The 24741-nt window shown below is 35.6% G+C and overlaps 3 protein-coding genes across 8 annotated transcripts; 1 reads left to right on the plus strand and 2 right to left on the minus strand.

Annotated features, from left to right (window-relative positions):
- Nucleotides 1-330: 330 nt before the first annotated feature.
- LOC132631542 (uncharacterized mitochondrial protein AtMg00810-like) lies at nt 331-1556 on the minus strand. The gene is made up of 3 exons (XM_060347112.1): nt 1344-1556; nt 451-1259; nt 331-403 (listed from the first exon to the last, which is right to left on the minus strand). The coding sequence occupies exons 1-3, from the start codon at nt 1554-1556 to the stop codon at nt 331-333; spliced, it is 1095 nt and encodes a 364-aa protein (XP_060203095.1).
- A 3546-nt stretch (nt 1557-5102) lies between these two features.
- Nucleotides 5103-11050, plus strand: LOC132633513 (peroxisomal (S)-2-hydroxyacid oxidase GLO4). 5 transcript variants are annotated; one of them, XM_060349989.1, is made up of 12 exons: nt 5103-5302; nt 7100-7259; nt 7333-7457; nt 7549-7595; nt 7747-7824; nt 7914-8038; nt 8202-8259; nt 8798-8860; nt 9044-9113; nt 9212-9312; nt 9991-10095; nt 10203-11049. In XM_060349989.1, exons 2-12 carry the CDS (start codon nt 7117-7119, stop codon nt 10380-10382), a joined length of 1095 nt encoding a protein of 364 aa, XP_060205972.1. In that variant the 5' UTR covers nt 5103-5302; nt 7100-7116; the 3' UTR covers nt 10383-11049. The 5 variants fall into 5 exon arrangements, with proteins under 5 accessions (XP_060205972.1, XP_060205970.1, XP_060205973.1 ...); XM_060349987.1 differs by having other exon boundaries at nt 5104-5302; nt 7106-7259; nt 10203-11048; XM_060349990.1 differs by lacking the exon at nt 5103-5302 and adding an exon at nt 6511-6880 and having other exon boundaries at nt 7106-7259.
- Nucleotides 11051-12001: 951 nt separating this feature from the next.
- On the minus strand, nt 12002-18708 carry LOC132633514 (oligouridylate-binding protein 1B-like). Of its 2 annotated transcripts, none has more exons than XM_060349994.1 (12): nt 18491-18708; nt 15511-15563; nt 15191-15293; nt 14968-15044; nt 14827-14888; nt 14628-14715; nt 14258-14333; nt 14141-14171; nt 13865-13981; nt 13651-13733; nt 13214-13390; nt 12002-12699 (listed from the first exon to the last, which is right to left on the minus strand). In XM_060349994.1, exons 1-12 carry the CDS (start codon nt 18593-18595, stop codon nt 12421-12423), a joined length of 1251 nt encoding a protein of 416 aa, XP_060205977.1. In that variant the 5' UTR covers nt 18596-18708; the 3' UTR covers nt 12002-12420. The 2 variants fall into 2 exon arrangements, with proteins under 2 accessions (XP_060205977.1, XP_060205976.1); XM_060349993.1 differs by having other exon boundaries at nt 13651-13736; nt 18491-18704.
- Nucleotides 18709-24741: the final 6033 nt, after the last annotated feature.

Consider the following 24741-nt stretch of genomic DNA (forward strand, 5'->3'; position numbering starts at 1 on the left):
ATCCTGAAAGTGAGCGAATATATTTTATTAATTTTGAACACTGGCATTGTTAAAACACATTGACAATTGGGTCTATGATTACTTGGACCTTGACTTAATTGGGTTCATGCCAACACCGCCCCTCAAGCTGGAGGGTGTGCACACTGCCAGCTTGCCCAACAAATTTTGATGTAGAGGTCCTAGCAAAGCCTTTGTCATAATATCAGCCAGCTGATCAGAACTGCGAGCATAATGAAGAGAGATAAGAGATGAGTGCAAACAATCACGAACATAGTGGCAGTCAATCTCGATATGCTTTGTTCGCTCATGGAATACTGGATTTTTAGCAATCTAAAGAGCAGCCTGGCTGTCACGATGAATAGGAACAGGCTTTGTAATAGAAAGACCAGCGTCACCAAGCAGCCTAATCAACCAAACAATCTCATCTACCACCTTGCGTAAGGCCTATACTCGGCCTCAGCAGATGACAGGGCAATGGTGGGTTGTTTCTTGCACTTCCAAGACACAAGGCAACCACCGAGAGTTATATAAAACCCAGTAACAGATCTTCTTGAAGTGGGACAATAAGCCCAGTTAGAATCAGAAAATGCCACAAGAGAACAATCAGAAGAAAAGTTCAATACAATACCCAAATCAGGAGCAGACATGAGATACTTCAGAACATGGAGAGCAACAAGCACGTGTGGTACTTGTGGACAATGCAAAAATTGACTAAGGTGTTGTATAGAGAAAGAGATATCACGCCTAGTATGTTGTAGAAAATTAAGCTTGCCAATGAGTCTCCTATAAGAACTAGGATCATGAATAAGGTCACCGACATCTGAATCCAACTTGAGAGATGAGTCCAAGGGAGAAGAAATAGGAGTGAAATGAGAACAATGAAACTCCTCTAGTAAATCAGATGTGAACTTGTGTTGATTCATAAGATAACCACCTGAATGAGGAACAATTTCCAAACCCAAAAAATAATGGACAAGACCCAGATCTTTGATCCTAAATTGAGCATCTAAGAATGCTTTGACACTGGTCATTTCAGCAATATCAGATCCAGCCAGTAATATATTATCAACATAGACAACAAGAACAACTAAAGAATCCCCTGAAGACTTGGTGAAGAGGGAATAATCATTTTTGCTAGATATGTAGCCTCTGGAGACTTCATACAGTTTAGAAAACCACTGTCTAGAAGCCTGTTTGAGGCCATATAGTGATTTCTTGAGCTTGCAAACCAAAGGAGTGGATGAAGAGGAAGAAGAAACCTAAAGACCAGGAGGTATTCTCATGTAAACATCCTCATGGAGATCACCATGGAGGAAGGCATAGTTAACATGAAGTTGAAAAACAGTCCAGTTTCTCTTAACTGCTAATGACAAGAGACACTTGACAGTAGTCAATTTTACAACTGGAGAGAATGTTTTAGTGTAATCTATGCTTTCCTTTTGGGTGTCACCTCTGATAACAATTCTAGCTTTATACCTCTCAAGTCTCAACAGTGCCATCAGACCTTTGCTTGATCTTATATACCACTTGCAAGGGATAGCACGTGTAATGTGCATTAACCAGCTTATTCCTTTAGTAGCTTTTAGTTTATGTTACACGATGATTTTGCTCTTGCATACAACAAAACTTTATTGTTCATTATTGTTTAAAACCTTGATTTGAAGCCTTGGATTAAGTTTTCCCCTTTTAATTTCATATGTACTTTCTCTTTATGTTATTTTCTTATTTCTTTCTGGTGCAAAATTAAGAATGAACTTTTAGTATCCATCGATAGATCTTACAACTGTTTTGGCATAAATAACCATAGCATTCACAACAAGTAATCATACTCGCTCAAAATGTTCCCATCGTTAGCTAAATTGGGAAGAAAATAGCTAAATGCCTATGAAAGACGATTAAAAATTTCAAGTGGGGCCAATGCATTCAAAAGATGGAGCCCGTGCTCCCAACATGGTGACTAATTCTTTTTAAAAGTATATTTTCATGATTATTCAGTGTAAATTAAAGGATGTAAAATTATGATGAAATTCAAAAGTGATGCTATTAGAAGGATTAAAATCTCTCAATATAATCTTTTACAAAATAATAAAATATCCACATATTTATTATTAATTTATGAGTTTAAGACTAAACGATGGATGATTTGTGTGACAAATAATTAAATTTAAACATTAAGTTATAAAAGTATTGTCGCCTCCCTTTGGGTCAAGCTATTTAATTTTAATTTTAAATTTAAATTTCGAACATCAAATTTCATAACTTTGAGAGTTAATAAAATAAATTTAAATTTCATAGTGACATTCTTGTTAGAATCTCATTATGGTAATTGTGCCATATATAATGAGATAGATGTAGTACAAAATAATTAGTCTATCCTTAATTTATAATTTCACTATCATAAGTTTTCATTAATAAATTTTAGTTATTTGATATTTTCAATTAAAAATGTTAATGCATCAGTTTCAGTGAAACTTTAAAACTAAAATAAGGATTTTTAGAATATTAAATATTGAAAATTGTTATAGCCCAAGACAAAACAAATGTTCATTATTCCTTTTTATCATGAAGGTAGTAAAAGCCATACAGAGATGTATCACAAATAAATATTACTGAGATGTACAAAAGTTTTGTAGAAGGAAAAATGCAAATATTTGTTAACTGCTGCAGAAATTATTTGATATACAAAATTAATCCCACACATGTTTATAAATGAAATGAAATCAAACAACGAGAGTAAGTTAACTGGCTTGAAAAGAGAATTGAATTGTCAGGCATTTGCAAATAGGGCTCACAGCTAAAAAAACTGAAGCACTCACTTTTTAGCTACACAGGTATTACGGAAAATATCATTGAGACCGAGGGCTTTTCCGTCAATTTACATGGCGGGAAGCTCCTCTCGGATTCACTTCTATCGCTTCTATACTAATTAGTAGGAGAGTCGGCTCTTCATAACCACTCTCTCTCTCTCTCTGAAGGAAGGAAGGATATTAAAGTCATAAGTAAAAATAGTTTCGATTTTGAGGTTATCTCGGTGTTGGTGTTGGATGATGATGAAAACTAATATGGATCTTTCCGATCTATCAATCAGCCGCATGGGTGAAGAAGTTCTCACACTCTCTCCCCGTAGCCTCTTCCTCGGCATATGGACGTTTTTCTCTCAAAACTTCAACGCCGTGGTTTCATCTTTCAAAAAGTTTAGGTGGGCCTGGCCATGGTACCGTGGTGGGCGTACCCTTTATGGTAATGATGTATGGTGGTCTATTTTTGGTAATCTTTCCTGGTTTTGCATGTGCCTTGCTCTATCGAATTTTATGGTTGATCCAAGTCGTAGCATGACCTTGGCGGCTCTCCACGTGATTTTCTCTACGGGGGCCCTAATAACTCATTTCACTTTGATGCACTCGATTGTTTATTGGTATCGCGACATGCCTTTCAAGTTAATGGGTGCCAAGGCGAAATTTATGATTGAGGTCATCCCTATGATAATAGCAGCAGCCTTGCATCACCTTTTGGAATTCAATTATGGGTATCTCCTTCTACTGCTAGTCTTCACAATATATTTTTATACCTTTGCGCACTTCATGCACGTAGCCTATGACATTGGAGGAAAAGACGTATTGTTGGGATTACTAGTGCCGGTTTTTGGTTACATGCTGAACGTAGAATTGTTACTTAGAGCTTTGGCTTTGAGCTTCTGCGTAGGCTTCAGTTTCTATAGATATGTGACATACATATTGTGCTCCTGAAGTACCTGCCCATTCTAAAAAGGAGCTGGAGCGGCTGCCTTGCTGATTTGAAGGTGTTTGTAGAAGGACAAATCTTTAGCATCTCATATATTATAAGTTAGTCTGTTGTCTTTCTTTTTGTCATGTGATGAGTCTTTGATTCACATATTATGTTCTAGCTTTTTCCCTTGTCATTGTTAACCTTATCAAAGGAAAAAAGGCAGAATATTTAGAATCAATTTCTACAGGATCATTGGCCAGCAATTGTGTATTTAACAAAAAAAAAAAAAGTAGGAGAGTCGGTCAACTCATGTGACTCTATGGCCTCATTTGTTTTCATTATGATTAAAACGTTTGAATCTGAATGCACATCTGAATGATTAAGATGTTATCTTTAGGTCTGAATACTGAATGATTAAGACTGTTTGTTTTTTCAATATCTTAATGTGCATAATGTATTTATTTAAAAATAATAAATATACAATTCAAATTAAAAAGTAACTAAATAGTAGAAAATAAAAATACAAATTTAATTAAAAAATATTATTTGATTAAAAAAAATGAAACATTTATGTTTACTAGTCATGATGGAGATGTTTGTAGTCTTTGTAGGTGGTGAGTGGGGGGTGGAGGGGTGAGTGGCTGGTGGGTGGTTGGGGTGAGGGGTGGGAGGTAGTGAGTGCGGAGTTAGTAGGGAGTGGGATTGGTGGGAAGTGAGGGTGGGGTTGGTGGGAAGTGAGGGTGGGGTTGGTGGGGGTAGTGGGGAGTGGGGGTGGGTGGTATGGGGTAGGGGTTGGTGGTGGGGGTAGTGGGGAGTGGGGGTAGTGGGGAGTGAGGGGTGGGTGGTATGGGGTAGGGTTGGTGGTGGGAAATGGGGGTTGGTGGTGTGGGATAGGGATTGGTGGTGGGGAGTGGGGGTTGGAGTGGAGAGTGGGTGGGGTGGGGTTGACGTGGAGGGCTGGGGTTGGAGCTGGTGATAAAAAAGTTTCATACAAAACTACCTCTTAATATCATTAAGACTTGGTTCAACATCTTAATGATTAAGATCTATTTAGACCCAATATGTGTTTAGATCTTAATGCGAATAAATACACTTAATGGCGTAAGGTTTGAACCATTCAGATTCAGACCTTCAATAAGTGCAAACAAATGAGTTCTATATGTGAGTCTTTCCTTATGCATTTAAAATTAAAATGACCAAGATAAGAATTATGAAATCCACGGGAAGATACGAAAAAAGATGATGGACTACAATATTTTACCTTCACTCATTGTCATTTGCCATGTTTCTATCTTAATTGTCAGCACATGCTTTTGTTCTTTTTTATTCACTCCTCTAGCATTTGTATAATCCCTTGAAACAGATGAGAGATTATAATACTGCTAATGATTAGAAAAGGTACTAAAAGACAAAACACACAAACAGATAACTTAGGATATTGCTAAACATGTAACAAGTTCTGTTAGAAAAAAAGCGGTCCTTTAAATGAAATACAACAATTCTTCTAAGCTGAACAGCGTTAAATATTTATGCTGACTTAGTTTTTCTAAGTTCAACTACCACGAAGGAGAAGGAGGTACTGTACTAAAACTGTTTTTTACTTTCCAAAACTCAAATTATTTTTTCCTCCGTATTTGCTTTGTTTCTTACAGAATCCCACAAATTGCCATCTTCCATTAAAAAAAAAAAAAAATCCCCTGTGGAGGATCACCACCCAACTTATAAGTAAAGAGAGACCAATTTAACAAATTTTCACGTTTGATGTTTGTTTCGTAGTGTTATTGGTCACCATTTTTTATACGACTTGCAGTTTGAAATAGTAAGAAAGCTTCTTCCGTTTTTAAAAAGAAAAACTCTGGAGATATATGTACTGCTATATTTTGATCAAATGATGTGATGTCTGAATATGAATCATAAAATGGTCTAGTTCATTATCACGATGCTCTTATATGTATTTAATGCTACCCCTTTGATCTTGGATTTATCTTCCTTGTTACAAAGGATTCGTTCTCTACCTAAAGAATTGAGTTGATTTATCAGATTGTCACTTAATTGATACTAGTTGTTATCTCAGGAAGTCCTTCCTTTGTTGAAGAAAATTGAATTCAAGAAGAAAGGTGACTTTCTGAGATAATAACTATTAGTTGAGCGATCATATGAGAAATCAATCAAAAACTGAGTGATTAAATGGCATACTTGGCAAACTGTTCATTTTTTCTGTAATGGACTGGTACTAATAAAAATGAATTTGCGATTGAAATAGTAATTGAGACAAAAGGCAGATTTATTGATTCAATTGTGGTACAATACAGTGGAATTGAGAATAGAAGAACTAGGAATTGATGGACCAAAATGGAAAGACAAATCCAATTAATCCACAAGCTCCAAGTAACCTGTTAATGGAGATTAGGGTTAGAATAGAAGAGAAGAAGAAGAAGAAGGAAGAAGAAGAGAGAAGAATAGAAATGGGTGAGAAGATCAATACCAGAAAAATGGATAACTGCCTGGGCCTTTCCCCCAAAGCTGTTATTTAATGGCCCAACTAATTATTCTAACTGAATGGATCTCCACCGTTGATTGCCTTCTGATCTTGGCCGTTCCTTTAGGTGACACAGCTGCCCACGTGGATGAGTGACCCAGTGATCCATTGACACGTGTATCTACTTACACCTCAGACTAAAATCCCCAATTCACTTAGAGCCCGTTTGGATGGGCTTATAAGTTGCTTGTAAATTGCTTATAAGTTGTTTTCAGCTTTTTTGAGTGTTTGGTTGGCCAGCTTAAAGTCATTTTGTGCTTAAAATAAGCTCAAAAAAATAATTGGGCTCATTTGACTTAACTTATCTAAAGCAGCTTATAAGCTGTTTGCAGCTTATAAGCTGTTTGCAGCTTATAGGCATAAGCCCATCCAAACAGGCTCTTAATTCTCCTCAATTCGAACCCTAATTTCATTTCCACATTCATTAACATTTTCAAAAGTGGAATTTGTTATATGAAATCTCTGGCCTCACGAAGTAGTAGCTCAATGGTTAGAATGTACCACCCACCTATCCCTGGTTATTTGGGGGATGAAAAGATTGACGCTTTTCCGAGTCTCTTGATTCATTGTTGTCGTACAAGTAGGGATGGAGCTAGAGTTCCAGTTACGAGTTCGGTAGGAACCAGTAGTTTTGGTCAAACACTGTATGTGTTCTAAGAAATTCACTTAATATGCATAAATAGTTTATTCAGAACCAATAAGTTGCCTTTTCTAGAATTCAGAACCCATAAACTCAATAATCCTGTTTTGACACTTTTAATATGAAGTAGATAGAGGAAGATCAAAGATCTTACAATGCGAGGAGTGGAACATATCAATGCTTGTGTTGTGCAGGTGCAGGTGCAGGCTAAATGGCAGAGGAACCAGTTAATGTGAAAGAATTCCAAGAGCTTGCAAGGCAAGCCCTTCCGAAGATGTACTATGATTACTTTACTGGTGGAGCTGAGGACCAGCACACGCTAAAAGAAAATGTAGAAGCATTTTATAGAATCACGTAAGTTTGTAATTCCTTTCTCTTTAGTTGTCAGCGGACGTAAATATCCAGCACTAACTTTTCAAAAACTCAGTATTCGGCCAAGAATACTTGTTGATGTGAGCAGAATAGACATGTCAACTACCATACTAGGTTACAAGACGTCGGCTCCTATTATGATTGCCCCAACGGCCATGCATAAATTGGCACATACTGAAGGTTTGTATTAAATCAATTATCTCCCTAGTGGCTTAGCTTAATGTACTATGTACGCAGTTCTGATTCCAGAAAGCTGTTGTATTTATGCCAGGAGAAGTTGCAACAGCTACAGGAGCTGCAGCATGTGACGTTATTATGGTAATATTTTCCCGAAGCAGATCAATTTCCTGTTCTGCCGTGTGGATACTGAGTTAGGGGTGTCAAATGGGCAGGTTGGGCTGAATTTGTGCAGCCATATTTTCATGGGCTAATTTTGACACCCCTAATTACTGAGTTCTCTTGGTTATAGGGACTGTCATATATGTCAAGCTGCACAGTGGAGGAGGTTGCTTCTAGCTGCAATGCTGTTCGCTTTTTCCAAATATACGTAAATGTTTTCTTAACTATCATGATCTCCATGTATCTTTACTTGTTTTTGTGTATTGAAACAGAAAGTTAAATTTCTTTTGTCAATAGGTTTATAAAAGGAGGGATATAACAGCACTTATGGTACATAGAGCTGAGAAGAATGGGTTTAGGGCTATTATTCTTACTGCTGATACTCCGAGGCTTGGTAGAAGGGAGGCAGATATTGAGAATAAGTAAGTTATATATCCTTCTGCTACCATTCAAGTCTAGCGAACAAAGTTTTTTGCGGTTCTTATATCATCTTATCTGGACAGCATAGCTTCAGAAAATTTTAGGAATTCCTAAAGGTTTTGGTAGTTCTATGTTGATCTAGTAAGAGAAGCGTTAAAATTGCAGGATGGTTGCTCCTCAGTTGAAGAACTTCGAAGGTCTTATATCAACTGAATATGCTTCTGTAAGTAAAACCATGTATTCTGGCTTTATAGACAAAATCACCTGTTAAACTGAAAGAGGAGAATTTGTAACTCATTTAGGAAACAAAATTTATTTTCTCTGACTAAACTGTCCCTAATTGGCTGGTTTTCCCTACTAAATATGGTGTTCTTTCTGAATGACCTCTTTTCACTAGTTGTTATTACGCTTGACTTTGAGAAAACATACTTCTGCTTATTACAATGTACGTAATTGCAATTAAGTGATTAACACAAGCTTTGCCCTAAACCTTGCTTCTCCTTTTCCCCCCTTTTTGAGTTTTTTCTCGTTTGAACCTGAAATTACATCCTCAGTACGATAGTTTGTCTACAGAAGTTATCCTATTTGACTGCACTTATCTGCTACTTCTGTTTGTTGAATATGGTGTACAATGCTTCTGTACTCATCTACGTGCTGCTGCTTTATATGCATTCACGTTCATGTTCATTAGTTTGATATGCAGAAATTCCATTATTCATGTTGTAGATCATGCTTCCTAATCTACTAATAAAACTCTACAGGACAAGGGCTCAAATATTGAAGCCTTTGCTGCAGGAACTTTTGATGCTTCTCTTTGTTGGAAGGTACAAAATTTGAAAGTTTATTCATTTGTTCCTTAATACCACATGAGAACACAGGTCAAAATAAGTAAAATTTCTGAGCTACAAAGAACAAAAATAAGAGAATCAGATTCTCATTTCTTACTAAATACAAATATCATCAACTGCATTCTTTTCTGAACCTTTTATGCTCCAAAAATTTTGCAGGATATAACGTGGTTAAAATCAATTACCAGCTTGCCAGTTCTGATTAAGGGTGTTCTCACTGGTGAAGATGGTATAATTATTATTACTGAACAAAACTTCAAATTCTCCTACCAAATTTCACTAAGTCAACATTTAATCTTGAGACTTGGCATATTCTATTTTTTGCAGCAATAAAAGCAATTGAAGCAGGGGTTGCAGGAATTATTGTCTCTAACCATGGAGCTCGGCAACTAGATTATGCTCCAGCTACTATTTCTGTTCTTGAAGAGGTTATTCCCTATCTTCCTGATATGTTTGATGTTGTCTTTTACAAAAATGTTGGTAAGTTAACTGGACTAGCTTTTTAGACTCTTAACGGTAATATTTTGAGGAGGAAATTAGTTAAAAGGGGTCTTTACAAAATGAATAGAGGTATATGACCCTCTGTATACATGGGCAATTCTGAAATAACACAGAGGCGATCTGTTATATTTGGTATAGGGTCATTGAATAAAATATACTAGGCCTTTGTAAACAATTTAAGCACAAAAGTTTGTCAGTATAGAACTCTCAATGTAAATTGGCTTTTCAGTTTTACATTTATAGCTTATGGAAAGAAAAAGAAAAAGGAAGGAAGCTTTATGATCTTGCTTCCTAAAAATAAAGCCACAGATATAACATACTTTGGAGGAAATATGTAAGTTTTATGACCTGTCAAATATATAGCAAGGATTCCTGGACATGGTTGAATGCGGCTGCCTTAATGTTTGAGTTCCACAGCAAGATCAAAAGGGTCCTTACAGCTAGTTATTGGAGTCATCTACGTGTCTCAAATTCACAAGTTTAATCCTTTGTATTTGAATGGACATCTAATAAAATTTGGTTGAAATCCAAACTCGAGTCACAAGTCCAAGCGGACCCCTATCATTTTACATGTGTATTATACCCACATATCTCAATGGTTTCAGGTTGTCCACGCTGTTCAAGATAAAGTTCCAGTATTTTTTGATGGAGGAGTTAGACGAGGAACAGACATATTCAAGGCCTTAGCACTGGGCGCAAAAGCTGTTCTGGTGAACTTACTTGAAAAAAATTACCTGCTATTTATTCAGTTTTTAAGCTCTACCTTGTTCCTTCCATGGATTTGCTCTTTGACTTAGTCTAAAACATATTCCTCCAGATTGGTCGAGCGGTTGTGTATGGCTTGGCAACTAAGGGGGAGCGAGGGGTAAAGCAGGTTATTCAAATGCTCAAGAATGAACTTGAGTTAACAATGGCCCTTTCTGGTTGCTGCAGTGTCGACGACATAACCAGAAGCCATGTGAAAACAGAAAAAGAAAGGTTCCTTTGTAGGATGTAGTTCCCTATCAAAAGCAGCTTGCTTCAACTCTACAATTGTGTGACATCATACTTGGTGGTAACTTTTTAGGTGAATAAAAAATTTATCAATAAATGTTTCAGCTCTAGAATTGTGTCACATCCCTTATTCCTTTTCAGCTCTAGAATTGTGTCACTTCCCTTATTCCTTTTCATCTTTTCTCTTTTTTTTTTTTTTCTTCTTCAATTGTGGATTGTGCTCAAACATTGAAAGCTGTGATTTGGAATTCTTTAAGGTTTGCCCAGTGCAATTCCACAATTGAGGTCTAGGGAGAGTAGACTGTACCCAGCCCTTACCCCTACCTTGTAGATATAGAGAGGTTGTTTCCGATAGACCTTCGGCTCAAGTAAAGCATTTGAAAGTTGTTGTTTATGGGTGATTCTTATTGTAAATGTTCTCGTTTCCATAATAGTTTCCTCTTTTTGTTGTATGTACAATACCTTGAAGTCTGAATGAGTCATTGGTGAGTAGATTTCCTTTTTACAACCACTAAAATTTGCACGTTGCATTTGCTCCTGTGTTCTCTATGTAGCGTGCCAAGAAAGAAAAAAAAAGATAAAAGCCAAACCCAGACTGCTGAGAGTGATGACTAGTGTCGAAGCTTCAAAACTTTCAGACTCGGTAAGAGAATCAGAGTGTCAAATGCAGACAATACCACACGTGTTTTGGGTTGCCTATATTTAAAAAAGGAGAAATCCTCAAAGACCAGTTAACGCAACTTTTGTTTACTGCAAAGTTTGAACTCAATAAGGTAAATATAGTCACATTGTCACACGTCATGTATTATGCTCTTACCAAAGCTCTGATGACAATTTATTTAAGCATAATAGTAAGGACAACTAATCGTGCGTCACCCTTCTCAGGCGACGCATCCACAACGCAAGGCAAAAAAATCGCTGCTTAATGTGATTTATTTTTCTTCATTTTGATGTATAAAGTTTGTTCTTTGGGACAATATTTTCAACAACGTAAGGCAAAAACACGTTATAAAATGGACTATTCAATGGAAACATCTTTCTGACAACATATAACCTGCAATATCTTTCTGACAACATATAACCTGCCTTATCACGTGCAAACTTGATGGAAGTTCACCTTCAACCCAGTTAGGTTGGTTCTCATCTTCATAATGCATGCAGAAACATATTCAAGTTTCGGCAGGGTGAACAAGAGGTTTGCCTCAACACACTTCAACGAAACAACTAATAAAAGTTCATAGACGATAGGAAAATCGTTGAATTTTGAAATAGAATGTGAAGGAGAAACAACTAAATGGGAACCAATGGCGTAGCAAGCAGATTGTGAAGGAGCAACAACTAAATGGGATGTGATATGGTTCCGAAGGATGAACTGGATATGGACAGTTCCAACAAGATTTCATTCTTGAACAATTTTTTGATTTATTTCATCTATTCCATGACCGAAACAGGGGAGGATACACGTTACACTACGATTTTGAATCAAAAGAGAGATTTCAAGAAATGGCAAATCTATTCACTCTTATCAATAACCGAGCCAAATCTGGTGTATCATAAGAGATTTGCCTTTTCTATTGATTCCTGCGGATTGGATCACAAACAATTCTTGAATGAGGCTAGGGATGAATCGAAAAAGAAATCTTTATTGGTTACCAATGGCATACCAAGCAGACCTATAAACAGAGTCCCAACGAACCCCGACCAAAAGATGAATGTTCCAATAGTTACATCAAAATTCTGAAAACACAACCACAACATGACTATCAAAATATATTCTAAGAAATACGTGACTCCCAAAATATTATGCTACTGCATCAAGCAAGTATGAACAAGAATAATAGAGGAAACATCGCACTCACAGTATACACTCACCCTACGAAATCAAAGACACAAAAATGCACAACTCATAATAATACTCATACATGTGAGGGACCGCATTACCAAGCTTTAATTTCAAAAACTGAACATAAGAAAACCTAGACGCTATAAAACTCATCTAGTCTAGAGGAAGGCAATGAAATGCCAAGCCAAGTTTCTGCACATCACTGATAATACATGAGTTGCTGAGCAGCAAGATTCTGGAAACCACCATCATATATAGCCTGGCTTGCTCCAGAGCCACTCATTCCCATTGATGCTTGCTTCAGAGGATGTTGACCCTGAGGTTGCATGAGGGCATGAACACCAGCCATCTTGCTCATAGCTAGTTGTCGTTCATAAGCCAAAAGGTCAGCAGAGAGACCACCAAATGGCGCAGCGGCTGGTGGTGGAAGAGGATTTGAGGCTGTTCCAGGTGGTGTTGGTTTGTTACCCCAAGAACACTGGAAATACACAAATGAGAAAGTCAAGCTTAAAAGTTATTGATCAAATAGTAGAGCTGAGATACAACTATGAGGGTGTTTGGCGCACTTTTAAGCTTATCTACGTGTTTGGTAACCATCAAATTACTTATAAGCCAAGTGCTTATATAAGCTAAAAACAGCCAAAAGCCAGGTCATCCCCAACTTATGGTTTTAAAGTTCATAAGCACTAAGTATTTTACTATTTTATCCTTATATATTTGGTTTAAATTCTCAAAGTATCTTTCCCAAAAAAAAAAACTCCTAATGCCCTCTTCACTCGCATTCGTTGTTCCTCACTTTCTTTACAAGAATAATTTTAAATCTAAATTTTTTTACAAAAACTTGGGTATTCTAGTCATTCTAACAAAAGAACAATTACTCAAGCACTTTTTTACCAAACACACACATCACTGCTCAAACATTGAAAGCTATGATTGGGAATTCTTCACTCGCATAAAATCAATTTCATACACGTCAAGTAGAATGATGTTACCTTAATCTGTCTTCCACGCAGAATTGATTGGGCATTTCCCATTTGAATTGCCAAAGCGGCCTCATCATGGGTACTGTATCTTACAAAGCCAAATCCTTTATCACGTTGAACACGAACTTCCTCTATCACTCCTGCACCAATGGCATAAAAGTGGCAATGGAGATCGAGTTGTGTCGCCTGAAACAAATGAAAGTAAAAGGGGTGAGTCCTTCCAAAAGCACAATGGCACTTCAAGACTTTTTTTTTTTTTTATTAAGCACCGGGTGTCCGGGTCTCTTTGAGCCCCGACTAATCCCGGGGGTGCACAGGCCCTCGGCAAGGAGTTTCCCGCAAGTGCACCACGGGTAATTCAGGGTTTTACCCCAGTCCGATGGCCCTCAGAAATTGTTTGCATCCAGTGGGTTTCGAGTAGAAAGGTTCGTGTAGGAGTATTTTACCTCGGGAGCAAGATTACCCACATAAACAGTTGTATATTGTGGGTTGTTTTCAGGAGCATCAATATTTGCTGGATCTTTACCATCTTCTGAAACAAGAAAGAGATGCATTAAGAAGGCCAGAACCAATATCAAGAAGAATTAAACCCTCTGAATCCAGCCACCTTCCAAACAAAACCGAACACTAGCTTGTCCTGGATTCGAAAACTGTACACACCTGCTGATCCATTAGCTAATTCCACGACACTTTTGGCTTCTGAACCCTGCTCGTCATTCGAATTAGCACTTTTCGTAGCCCAGTTACAACGTATCTGTCTACTGCCAAGCCATTTCCCTTACAGCATAACACAAGCAATCAGCTATTTGAGAGAGGAGCAACATAAATACAACGGGTAAAATAAAACCTTCTAGTTCTCAAATGCTTTGGAATAATCCAACATGCACATCAATCTGTAATAAACTAAGTGAATGCAGATAACTTTTACGAACTTACCAGTTAAATCATTGATTGCACTTTGGGCATCCTGGATAAAAACAACAAGATTAAATGGGAACAAAGTTGCACATTACCCGGGAGATAATTTGAAACAAAATGCAGATAAAAGGATACCTGTTGGTTCCGGAAAGAAACAAATCCAAAACCCCTAGAACGCCCCGTCTGCTGATCCCACATTACCCTAGCATCACTATCAATTGGAAGGCAAAATTAGAATTAGCTAAAGACAGAGAAGGATGAAGGCAACACAATTATATTCATTTCTGAATAGCATTAAAGACTTAGGGGTCGTTTGGTAGGAGGGATAGGATGGGATGGGATGGGATTATTAGTCCTATGTGATAGGAATTAATAGAGATCTTGGGATAATTAGCCACTGGGTATACATATTTAAGTACACATATCATTTTTTGTGGTGTTGTATTTGACACTTTCTAGACAGAGCACCTTCTGAGGGAGGCTCCTAGGAGTAGGAGGTACTTACGAGCAACTAGGGTAAACCGAGAAGCAAGCAAACAACATGGCATCAGTAACTTCTGGGCTCAGATCACCAACAAATACATTGAAGTGACCTATAAAAAAGAAAAATAAATACTACACAAATTCACAAACTCCAACGCAACATGATAGACTAAATGCAAAATCACAAATTGAACTTATACTAAGACAGGAACGGAACGCACTGGATGTATCCTCCCTCTGTCCACTAGCATATGCCCAGTTAACTTTAATAGGCTGCCCAAACCTGAAAACAGAAGTGTATGAGCCTCAGTAAAAAGGGAAAAGGGCCAAAAGCAAAACACGTGGCTAATAAGCCTACTTACAGGTGCCTTCCATTTTGAGTAACTATAGCAAGTTCAGCTGATCTACGGTCATAGTAATGAACAAAACCATAAGATGACTGCACGAGACAAAGCTAATCAATTATAAGGCAATATGATAGAAAAATGCCAAGGAAATACAAGGAGAAGAAAGGGAAAACATCTATAGAACACATTAAACAGTAGCAACAGAAAACGTTGGCAAGTTGCAGGAGAAAAGATGTACCTTGTCCTTCCTTACAAGTTTGCACCCTTCAATCGGACCGGTACATTGAAAAAGTTCCTGAAGAAGCGTTTCAGACACCTGTGGGTGAATATTCCCAATATACCTGCATTATCTCAGAAATTAAAAACTAGAATTTGTAAAAACGGAAAAAAGAACAAAGGAAAAATTGTTGGATTTATAAGAACCTCCTCTCCAGTACTCAAATCATGATAGTAAGAACATTAACATGTCACCACAATTATGACCGAAATTATGTAAAAGTCAAGACAGGCCAATACAATCAAGAAGACAAACAATTAATAATCCAAAATAACACTCACACACTGCGGCATGTACTTGGATCGAACCCAGGAGGTAGATTTCCACTTGGTATCTGCATCAAAATACGTACAAATAAATAGAAGGGGAGTTGAAATTACCAAAACACAAACTACATGTCAGAAATCCCAGGTAAAAATCAAGGAAAGCACCAAGGAAAAGATAAGAGGGTAGATAAATCTTCCAAGTTAACCAAAAAAAAAAAAGTTCCACTTAAAAGATGTTGTATCCTTCAGTCAATCACTATTAAGTACCCAGCACTCCCGACCAACAAACTCACATAATCACACCCCCACCCCACCACCCACTTTTTTTTTTCCTTTTGTTGACTTCATTCTTGAAGAGAAAAAAGTTAACGAGTTCTTTGGTAAAAGTCAATTCAGACCAACTCATGACCCGCTCTGATGAAGCGGGATAATTGTTTTATTTTTAAACAAAAAAAATTGTTTTATTGCATAGGGGATTTTTTTTTGGGGGGTTGGCGGGGGGGGGGGGGGGGGGGGGGGGGGTTTGCAACGTGGGAATTCGAACCCTTACTAACAAGGTGAAAAGTTCAGGTAGCCAACCAACTGAGCTACTGGATCCCTGAAGCGGGATAATTCCCCTATTGACATAAGAGTTATTTTATAAAACTTCATACTTCACTAACAAGACACTTTGATAAAGGAGGATAGCTCCCCAACTAAAAGTATCTCCAGGAACCTAAGCTACATGCAACTCCAAAATGAAAACAATTTCAGAGGCAATGACATGCATAAATAATATACCACATGAAGCTAGGTTTTGAGCTCAAGACAACCTAATTATCGGGAAAAAAATATATCAGGACAACCGACAACCCATATTTGTAAAGGTGGAAAATAAGGATATGTATAAACTAATAGGTTATAAATGACCACTGGTGATATATCAAGTCATATTAACCAATTAAGTTAATCATAAAATACAAAAGTGTCATAAAAGCTATGAGGAGAAACCTTTAGAACTATAAGATAATTAAATAAGAAAAAATTCTTTACACTTCTGATATAGTTATTAGGTAGAACAAAATGTAGAAATATAAAATATTAACAACTATTGTCAAAGAAGATTAGCTTTGTTGGAACCTGAATCATATGGAATTTCATAAAACGAAAATTTGAAGAAAATACTTCGATAAAGCAGTCAATAGAACATTATGTTGGGAAAAATAAGCACTACAAGAATGCAAGACAGGGTGGCAATAGAAGAAATACCCAAGTCTAAACTTCTCAAACTATTTGAACAAGATAAGACAAACAACTCTAGCACATATGGTATCCGGACAGCAAGTACATCGACCACCAAAAAATATGGCAAAGTGGAAACAAATCAAATGCAAGAGACACAGACGTGAAAAATCTCATTGTGAAGATTAAAAACCACGGGACCTCAACCAAACCAAGCTCCACTAAATCAATCAATAAAAGTTACAAAAAATTATCGGAATTGTTCACAAAACAAGTGTCAACTGGCAACTCAAAACCAACAACAGAAACAAAATTGCACAAAAAAAAAAGAAGAAAGGAGAAATGATTTTAATCTAAATACTAAGTTATGCTAAAGTAAGTATGGCTAATAAGTATTAATTACATGACAGAGAAAAAAAATAAGCTATGTATTTTTACGCTCTAAACTAATTATGCAAAATTAAAGAATAGATATCCAACATTACTGTCATTCCTCGTGTTAGACTTTAATTTCTTTTGTTAGCAGTAGTGTTGAGTTGGTTTTGATTTGAACTTTATTTGAGCTACTGACATCTATGGGATATAAAACTTATTGGCATTCAAAATTTTAAATTCAAGCTTCAAATAATATTATAAAAGACAAAAAAACTATTAAAAATTTTAAGAAATATTTACAAATTACATTAAAATAAATATTTTTATGTATAAAATATTTTTAAAATCGAATAGAATGTCGGATCGGTTTGGTTCGGTTTGACTTTTTTTAGCTAAAACCAAACCAAACCAATTATGGTCGGGTTTTTTTTTCAATACCAAACCACTAATCAAGTTTTTTTTTCTCGATTTGACTCAGTTTATTGGTTTGGTGCGGTTTGTCGATTTGCTTTGTACGCCCCTAGTTAGAACTAATAATGAAAATTAATAGAGACAAGGTTCAAGTTTCGTACTTCTTGATGGTTTGTACTTTTGACTAGAAAAGATACTACAATGACCTGTGCTACCAAAAGTACCAAAATTATTTACGATGCCCATTAATCTAACGGAAACAAAACCTAGAGTGCTAAAAAACGACCAACATAAAGATAAAAGAAAATACGAACATATTAACCAAAAATACATGACAAAGTGGAAATAATCCCAGCATTACTACTACACCCTATTCACTATTCAGTACTATTCTTACACAACCTACCAAAAAACCCCTAAGTTATTTTAGCCGTCCACACTATACATCCAAACCCTAAGTTTCTATCATGTCAAAAGTCAAAACAACACCATAAGTTTAACGAAAAGAAAACGGGTCCTCTTCAAGTTCTTTTTAGAAAATATACTACAATAACATGTGCCGGTATTTAACCTCGAATACCTATTAATCTGACGGAAACAAAACGTAGAGTGCTAGTACGACCAACGTAAAGTTAAAAGAAATACGAACAACTTAACCAAAAATATACAACAAAGTGCGAAACGCATAATTTTCACACCAGGGTAAGCATATTTTTAAGTTGTTTTAGCCGTACACATTATACATCCAAACCCTAAGTTTCTATCATGTCAAATCAACACCATAAGTTTAACGAAAACAAAACGGGTCCTCCTCTTAGCAAATATACTACAATGACACGTGCCACCAAAAGTACCAAAAATTATTTAACCTCGAATACCAAACAAAACCTAAAGGGCTAGAAGGAATAGCGTAAAGGCAAAAGAAAATATGAAGAAATTAACCAAAAATAGACAACAAAGTGGAAAAATTACATAACAGGAAACGAACCTGAGGAGCAGCTAAGAGACCAGGGTTATAGAAGGACTGTTGTTGAAGAAGAGCTTGTTGCATCAACGCTTGTTGTTGTTCTTGTTTTAACCTTTGATTCTGCATTTTCTCAACTTACTACTTCCAGATCGGAGATATAATTACCGGTAAAGAAGGTCGCCGAGTGGAAGAAGAAGAAGAAGAAGAAAAAAAAAAAAGGAAAAAAAGAGAAATAAAACAATGGAAAAGGAAGTAATCGAGAGTTATTTATAGAGGAGAATGGCTATTTTTTAGGCTTTGTTTGTTTGTACGATGAGAACTGAAATAAGTTGTCCAGATTCGAGCCGGACTCTTTTTGTCGAATTCCATAGACTGGGCCTGGCCTTCTTGTTGGACCAACATCGGTTGAGTCCATTTCATGTTGGAAAAGTTACAATCAAATAACATTCTGTATTAGTTTATAAAATATGTAATGTATAAAGTAAGCTAAATATACATATATTATACATATCTATATGCATACCTATACAGCCCAAGTGTATAAGCCATGTATACTTTAGCCGTGTTATAAACTAGATGGCCTTAGTTACATTTAGGTAAGTTTCCCATTCATATTTGGAGGTGTATTTTTCAAGACAAGAATTAAGAAAAGAAAAAAATGGCGGAGCGACCAAATGCGTAATTGTCCCTTGAGAAAATATGTTCTTATGTTTTAATTTCACTAACTAGAAGAGACAATATCATTGAAGGTAGTGACTGCAGGGGCGGATTTAGAGGGTGGCGAGCACCGTCGGCAAATGATTACATTGTATATATAGGATAAATTTTATGTGTTTTATGTACATATATTAACTTTTGTATACCTTGAATATATGCAAAATATTTGCTCAAGCGGTCCAAGGCGTTCAAAATTGTCTCTAGCGTCCTAGGTTTGATTCTTTGGGACAAGATTGTTTTTTATATTTAGCTTTTGTTGTTTTTTCCGAACCCCCGAGGGTAAATCCTGAATCCGCCATTGATAGTGAGCTTGGTTTTTGAGTTATTAGATTAAATAAAACTTAGTCTTTCTAATTCGTATTATATAAAATCCTCATATTTACTGCTTTGACTATTATTGAGTTACATTTTGCAATATCATATATTTCTATTCATACTTCTCTCCTACCATTGGTCCGCTTTGATACTATCTCTAATGAGTATCATGGGGGGCATTATTCAACCTCATAAAAAAAAATGACGTTAATATAAATTACTAGTTTGTTAGAATTAGGGGTGTACATGGATCGAGTTGGTTCGGATTTTTTAAATACCAAACTAAACCAATTGCGTCGGATTTTTAAATTTATAAACCAATAAAATTTGGGTTTTTCAACTTCGGGTTTTTCGGGTTTTTTTCCGAAAAAGTCTTCATACAAAACATATGACTTTTACTTCAAATATTTCTCTAGTCCTAGTAAGATACAACTATATAACTAAGATGTTAAGAAAACAACACAAAATGTGAGATGGGTGATGACATCATATTAAAATATTCAACAAAAAGATAATAAAATCGGTTAAAATAAGTATTGCTAATTAATAAGCCATAAAGAAAATGATTTTAATCTAAATACTAAGTTATGATAAAATAAGTATGTCTAATAAGTATTAATTACATGACAGAGAAAAAAAATAGGCTATGTATTTTTACGCTCTAAACTAATTATGCAAAATTAAAGAATAGATATCCAACATTACTGTCATTCCTCATGTTAGACTTTAATTTATTTTGTTAGCAGTAGTGTTGAGTTGGTTTTAATTTGAACTTTATTTGAGTTACTAACATCTATGGAATATAAAACTTATTAGCATTTAAAATTTAAAATTTAAAATTCAAGCTTAAAATAATATTATAAAAGACAAAAAACTATTAAAAATTTTAAGAAATATTTAGAAATTACATTAAAATAAATATTTTTATGTATAAAATATTTTTAAAATCGAATATACGTAATGTCGGATCAGTTTGGTTCGGTTTGACTTTTTTTAGCTAAAACCAAACCAAACCAATTATGGTCGGGTTTTTTTTTTTTCTAATACCAAACCAAGTCAAACCAAACCACTAATCAATTTTTATTTCTCGGTTTGACTCAATTTATCGATTTGGTGCGATTTGTCGATTTGCTTTGTACGCCTCTAGTTAGAACTAATAATGAAAATTAATAGAGACAAGGTTCAAGTTTCGTAATTCTTGATGGTTTGTACTTTTGACTAGTTGGTGTAAGCCCAGGCCCAATAGATGTAAAATTTATTTTTTCTTATGTGAAGTTGCTTAGAACGTAAGAATCAAAGCATTTATAAACAATTGCAGTGGCATTTTAGGGTGTGTTCGGTATGCAGGAAAACATTTTGTCTAATTTTCTCATGTTCGTTTGGTCAAAAATTTTAGAAAATATTTTTCTCAAAATTAAGAAAAATGACTTTCCTAAAAAAAGGAGGGAAAACAAGTTCATTCCACCAACCACCCACCACCCCCCAACCCCCACCCACCCACCACCCCATGCCTTCCCCCCGCCCAAAAATAATTTTTTTTTTGGAAAAAAAGTTTTGACATTATTTTTGATTTTTTACACCCCCCACCCAAACCCTGCACCCTACCCCCACCCCCCAACAAAAAAAAAATATTTTTTTCGAAAAAAAAAATTTGACTTTTTTTTTGTACCCCCAAGCCACGCCGCACCCTACCCCTCCCCCCTGCACCCCTACCCCCTCACCCCCCCCAAAAAAAATTAATATTTTTGAAAAAAAAGTTTTGACATTTTTTTTGGTTTTTTGCACCCCTCAACCCCCACCCCACCCCGCACCAACCCCCCTCCCCCCCCCCCAAAAAAAAATTTCTTGGAAAAAAAAGTTTTGATATTTGTTTTGATTTTTTGCACCCCACCCCACCATTCCCCCCCCCCCCCCCCTCCAAAAAAAATTGAAAAAAAAGTTGACAATTATAAAAATTGAATGTTTGCGTGGTTAAAAATTAAAACTTTTGGAGGGGGTGATGGGGTATTGGGAGGGGGCATGGGGGTGCGTGGTGAAAAGATTTTTTTGGGGGGTAGGGGGTGTAGAAACCCACAAAAGACAATAAAAAACTTCAAAAAAAAAATGTTGGGGTTGGGACAGGGGGTGTTGGTGTGGTATGGGTTCCACGCAAGGGGGGAGGGGGTTGATGGGGGATGTGGTCGTGTAGAAAATTCAGAAAAAAATTAAAAACTTCAAAAAAAATGTTGTGGGGGGTGGGTGGGGGTTAGGGTGCGGGGGGAGGGGTGGTGTATGGGTTACGGGAGTGGTTGGGGGCATGGGTGTAAAAAATAAAAATAAAATGGAGAGGGGTGGGGGCGTAGGTGTGGGTGGGTAGGAGGGAATAGTGTGTGGGTGGGGGTGGGGGTGGGGGTGCAAAAACTAAAAAAAATAAAAAAAATCAAAAGATTTTTTTTGGAGGGGTAGGGGCATAGGTGGGTGGGTGGGAGTGGGGTGTGGGTGGGGGTATGGGGTTAGGTTGAGTTGGTGAGGCTTGGATGATTATTTTTCAAAAAACGTTTTCTATCAACCAAACGAACATGAGAAAATAAGTAAGAAATTCACTTATTTTCTAAGAAAACATTTTCCTCCATGCGGAAGACACCCTTAGTTCTTTTGAGTTATAGTTCGTTTGAGTTATGTTATCGTACTTGTACTATTTATATGATTACTCAATTGCTTTAGACAAAGCTTTAAATGGTTACATATATATCAGTATATGTATGGCGAACCCAAAACATGTGTATTCCCTTTATTCGGTAAATATTAAAGTAAATCAGATAGATTGTTTTATATATTTAAATTTAAGTTCAAAATTTTAAAACGCACAAAGTACAAATTTGTCTTATGAAAAGTAAAAATATTATTGTTTTTTAAAACTTTATTGAAAAATATAATGTACTTTAATTTCAAATAGCAAAATAGAATAGTTAGATTCATCCACGCTAAATAAGGGGAACAAGAAATTGAATGGCCCTAAATCCTACTTTTTTAAATGGTGCTTGCATAAATAAAATACATCATAATATGTCTAGCTTGAGTTCAGCTTTCCATTAACAAAATTTTGCCATTACATTTTCTGATTTGTAAATTAATTACTCATCAAACGAAAGTAGGCCAGTGGGACCGGAGACAAACCGGCACAATTATGTACACATCTGAAAACGATTTATTTAAGCGAATGCAGCTGGCTTTAAGTGGGCCCAGCTAGCTCTTTCTACAAAACCATAAAACAGGAGGACAAATTGGTCAATTAAGATTGACGGGAAGCTCCAGTAAAAGTAAAATGCATTTTCAACTTCCGAATATAGAAACCATGCCGCACTGGACGCTCGACATGTGATTCAAACTATGAAAGCTTAACTGCAAATTTGAAACTTTTTTCTTAATAAAAACAGATATTTGTTAGAGAAATGCATTGTCCTCATCCATAGGTTGTGTGATGATTTTAAAGAAATTTACAATGTGATGGGATCAATCCACTCATTATCTTAAAGCTTTTGATTGGATACTTATATTTTTTCAAATGAAATCATAGTTAAATTTTAGTGAGACTATCTCTCATCATGTCATACTTCTATTATATAAGTACTAGATTAGGCAACTCATAATGCATGCTATTCATTTTTATTTTTTTTGTGCGGATTGCCCTTCAAACGCACTGGTCTTTAATTTTTGCCCCTCAAATTGCTGGTATTTAATTTTTGCCATTGCTTAAAAAAGTGGTCGAAAATATCTCGAGGTTCTGGGTTCGAACCCCGCTCAGTCCAAAAAAAAAAAAATCGCAAGGCAAATTGCCTTAAGGTCTAACTTTTGCCCAGATTGACCTAATTTTGCTACGAAACTCTGTCTTGCCAATTTTTTATTTTTTTTTACTGAGTCGAGGTTTGAAATCCAAAACCTCAGGATATCAGGTGAAGGGAAAAAATTAAATATCACACCCGAAATAAGGGCAATTGTGCAAATTGCCCCATGTAATTTAAAGTGATATATATATATATATATATATAACTTAAATCTTTCTTATTTCAATTCAACTCGTAATTAGTTTGTTCATTGTTTTTAAAACAATAAATACTTTTAGAATATCTGCAGCTGCAAGCTCCTCCTCAACTCTTCACATCAAATTTTGAAAGAGTAAATGCTCACTGCATTCAAGCAAAACTTTAAAAAATTTGTTTCTTAAATAAAAAGCTTATTTTCTTAATTTTTGTCTAACTTTAACTTTAACTTCAACTTCAACTAATCTTACTTTTATGTACCCCTCCCCGTTCACTTTTACTTGTTTTTGTCTAACATTAACTTCAGCTAATCTTACTTTTATCTACTCCCCCTTTCATTTTTACTTGTTGATTATACTAAAAATAATTTTTTATTTTTACTTGTCCACTTTAACATATTAAGAGAAAAACCTTTTTTTTTCCTTCAGATTTTCAAATGTGTTCTAAACGAACTTCTCATCAATTCATCATTTAATATGTAAAACATTAGAGAAATTTAATTTAATTTTTTTTTTCACGTACACTTGTGCAACAATATTCAATATTTTCTAACAAGAAAATTTGTATAAAAATAAATTATAGTATTTTAAACTTAAAGAAATACTCTGCTCTTGTTCTTAAGCAAAAGCATGAAGTAGTCATACAATATATCATTTTTAAACTAAGTCTTTTTCGTAAGCTGGGGAGTAGAACATCTTATGGTGTTTAATTGTTGAAATTTTGGAATAATGTTATTCAAAACTAATATAAAATATATTTCTCTTCATGGAATATAATTACTTTTGGTGTTTATTACTTTATTTGTGTCTCCCTTAAAAAAAATTACTATATGCTTATTAAAAATTAGCATTGCGTTATTTCAATATAGCATCTCTATTTTTATATCTTATATTATTAGCTTTTTAACATGTGAATAATATATTTTCTTTAATGCTCAACATCATCATTGAACATCACTCCCCATTTACATTTTATCACATTCTAGTTCATAATTTTAATTTTTTTACATCACAAGATAATGAAATTTGGGTTAGAAAATACATTTATATCTTAAAAGATGATATGAGATTTATTCCTATTTTTAGTTTAAATAAGGTTGATCTGAAAAGAAAAAGTAGAGTTGAATGGCAATGAGAATGGATACCTAAGTGCACCAGTGGAAAAGTTGAAATATGGGTTGGGTTGAAAACATTTCCAGACAGGATATGTGGGCCCCCTCTA

Source organism: Lycium barbarum, chromosome 3, assembly GCF_019175385.1.
Source record: "Lycium barbarum isolate Lr01 chromosome 3, ASM1917538v2, whole genome shotgun sequence".
Classification (NCBI taxonomy): domain Eukaryota; kingdom Viridiplantae; phylum Streptophyta; class Magnoliopsida; order Solanales; family Solanaceae; genus Lycium; species Lycium barbarum.

Coding starts and splice junctions, on each gene's coding strand:
- LOC132631542 (XM_060347112.1), bottom strand. CDS start 1,556: ATGCACATTACACGTGCTATCCCTTGCAAGTGGTATATAAGATCAAGC. Junction 1,260..1,343: donor CAGTTAAGAGAAACTGGACT/GTTTTTCAACTT, acceptor CCTGGTCTTTAG/GTTTCTTCTTCCTCTTCATC. Junction 404..450: donor CTGTCATCTGCTGAGGCCGA/GTATAGGCCTTA, acceptor TTGGTTGATTAG/GCTGCTTGGTGACGCTGGTC.
- LOC132633513 (XM_060349989.1), top strand. CDS start 7,117: ATGGCAGAGGAACCAGTTAATGTGAAAGAATTCCAAGAGCTTGCAAGG. Junction 7,260..7,332: donor GAAGCATTTTATAGAATCAC/GTAAGTTTGTAA, acceptor TCAAAAACTCAG/TATTCGGCCAAGAATACTTG. Junction 8,260..8,797: donor TATCAACTGAATATGCTTCT/GTAAGTAAAACC, acceptor AAAACTCTACAG/GACAAGGGCTCAAATATTGA.
- LOC132633514 (XM_060349993.1), bottom strand. CDS start 18,595: ATGCAGAATCAAAGGTTAAAACAAGAACAACAACAAGCGTTGATGCAA. Junction 13,982..14,140: donor TGCAATCAATGATTTAACTG/GTAAGTTCGTAA, acceptor TTATGCTGTAAG/GGAAATGGCTTGGCAGTAGA. Junction 12,700..13,213: donor TGCGTGGAAGACAGATTAAG/GTAACATCATTC, acceptor GTGTATTTCCAG/TGTTCTTGGGGTAACAAACC.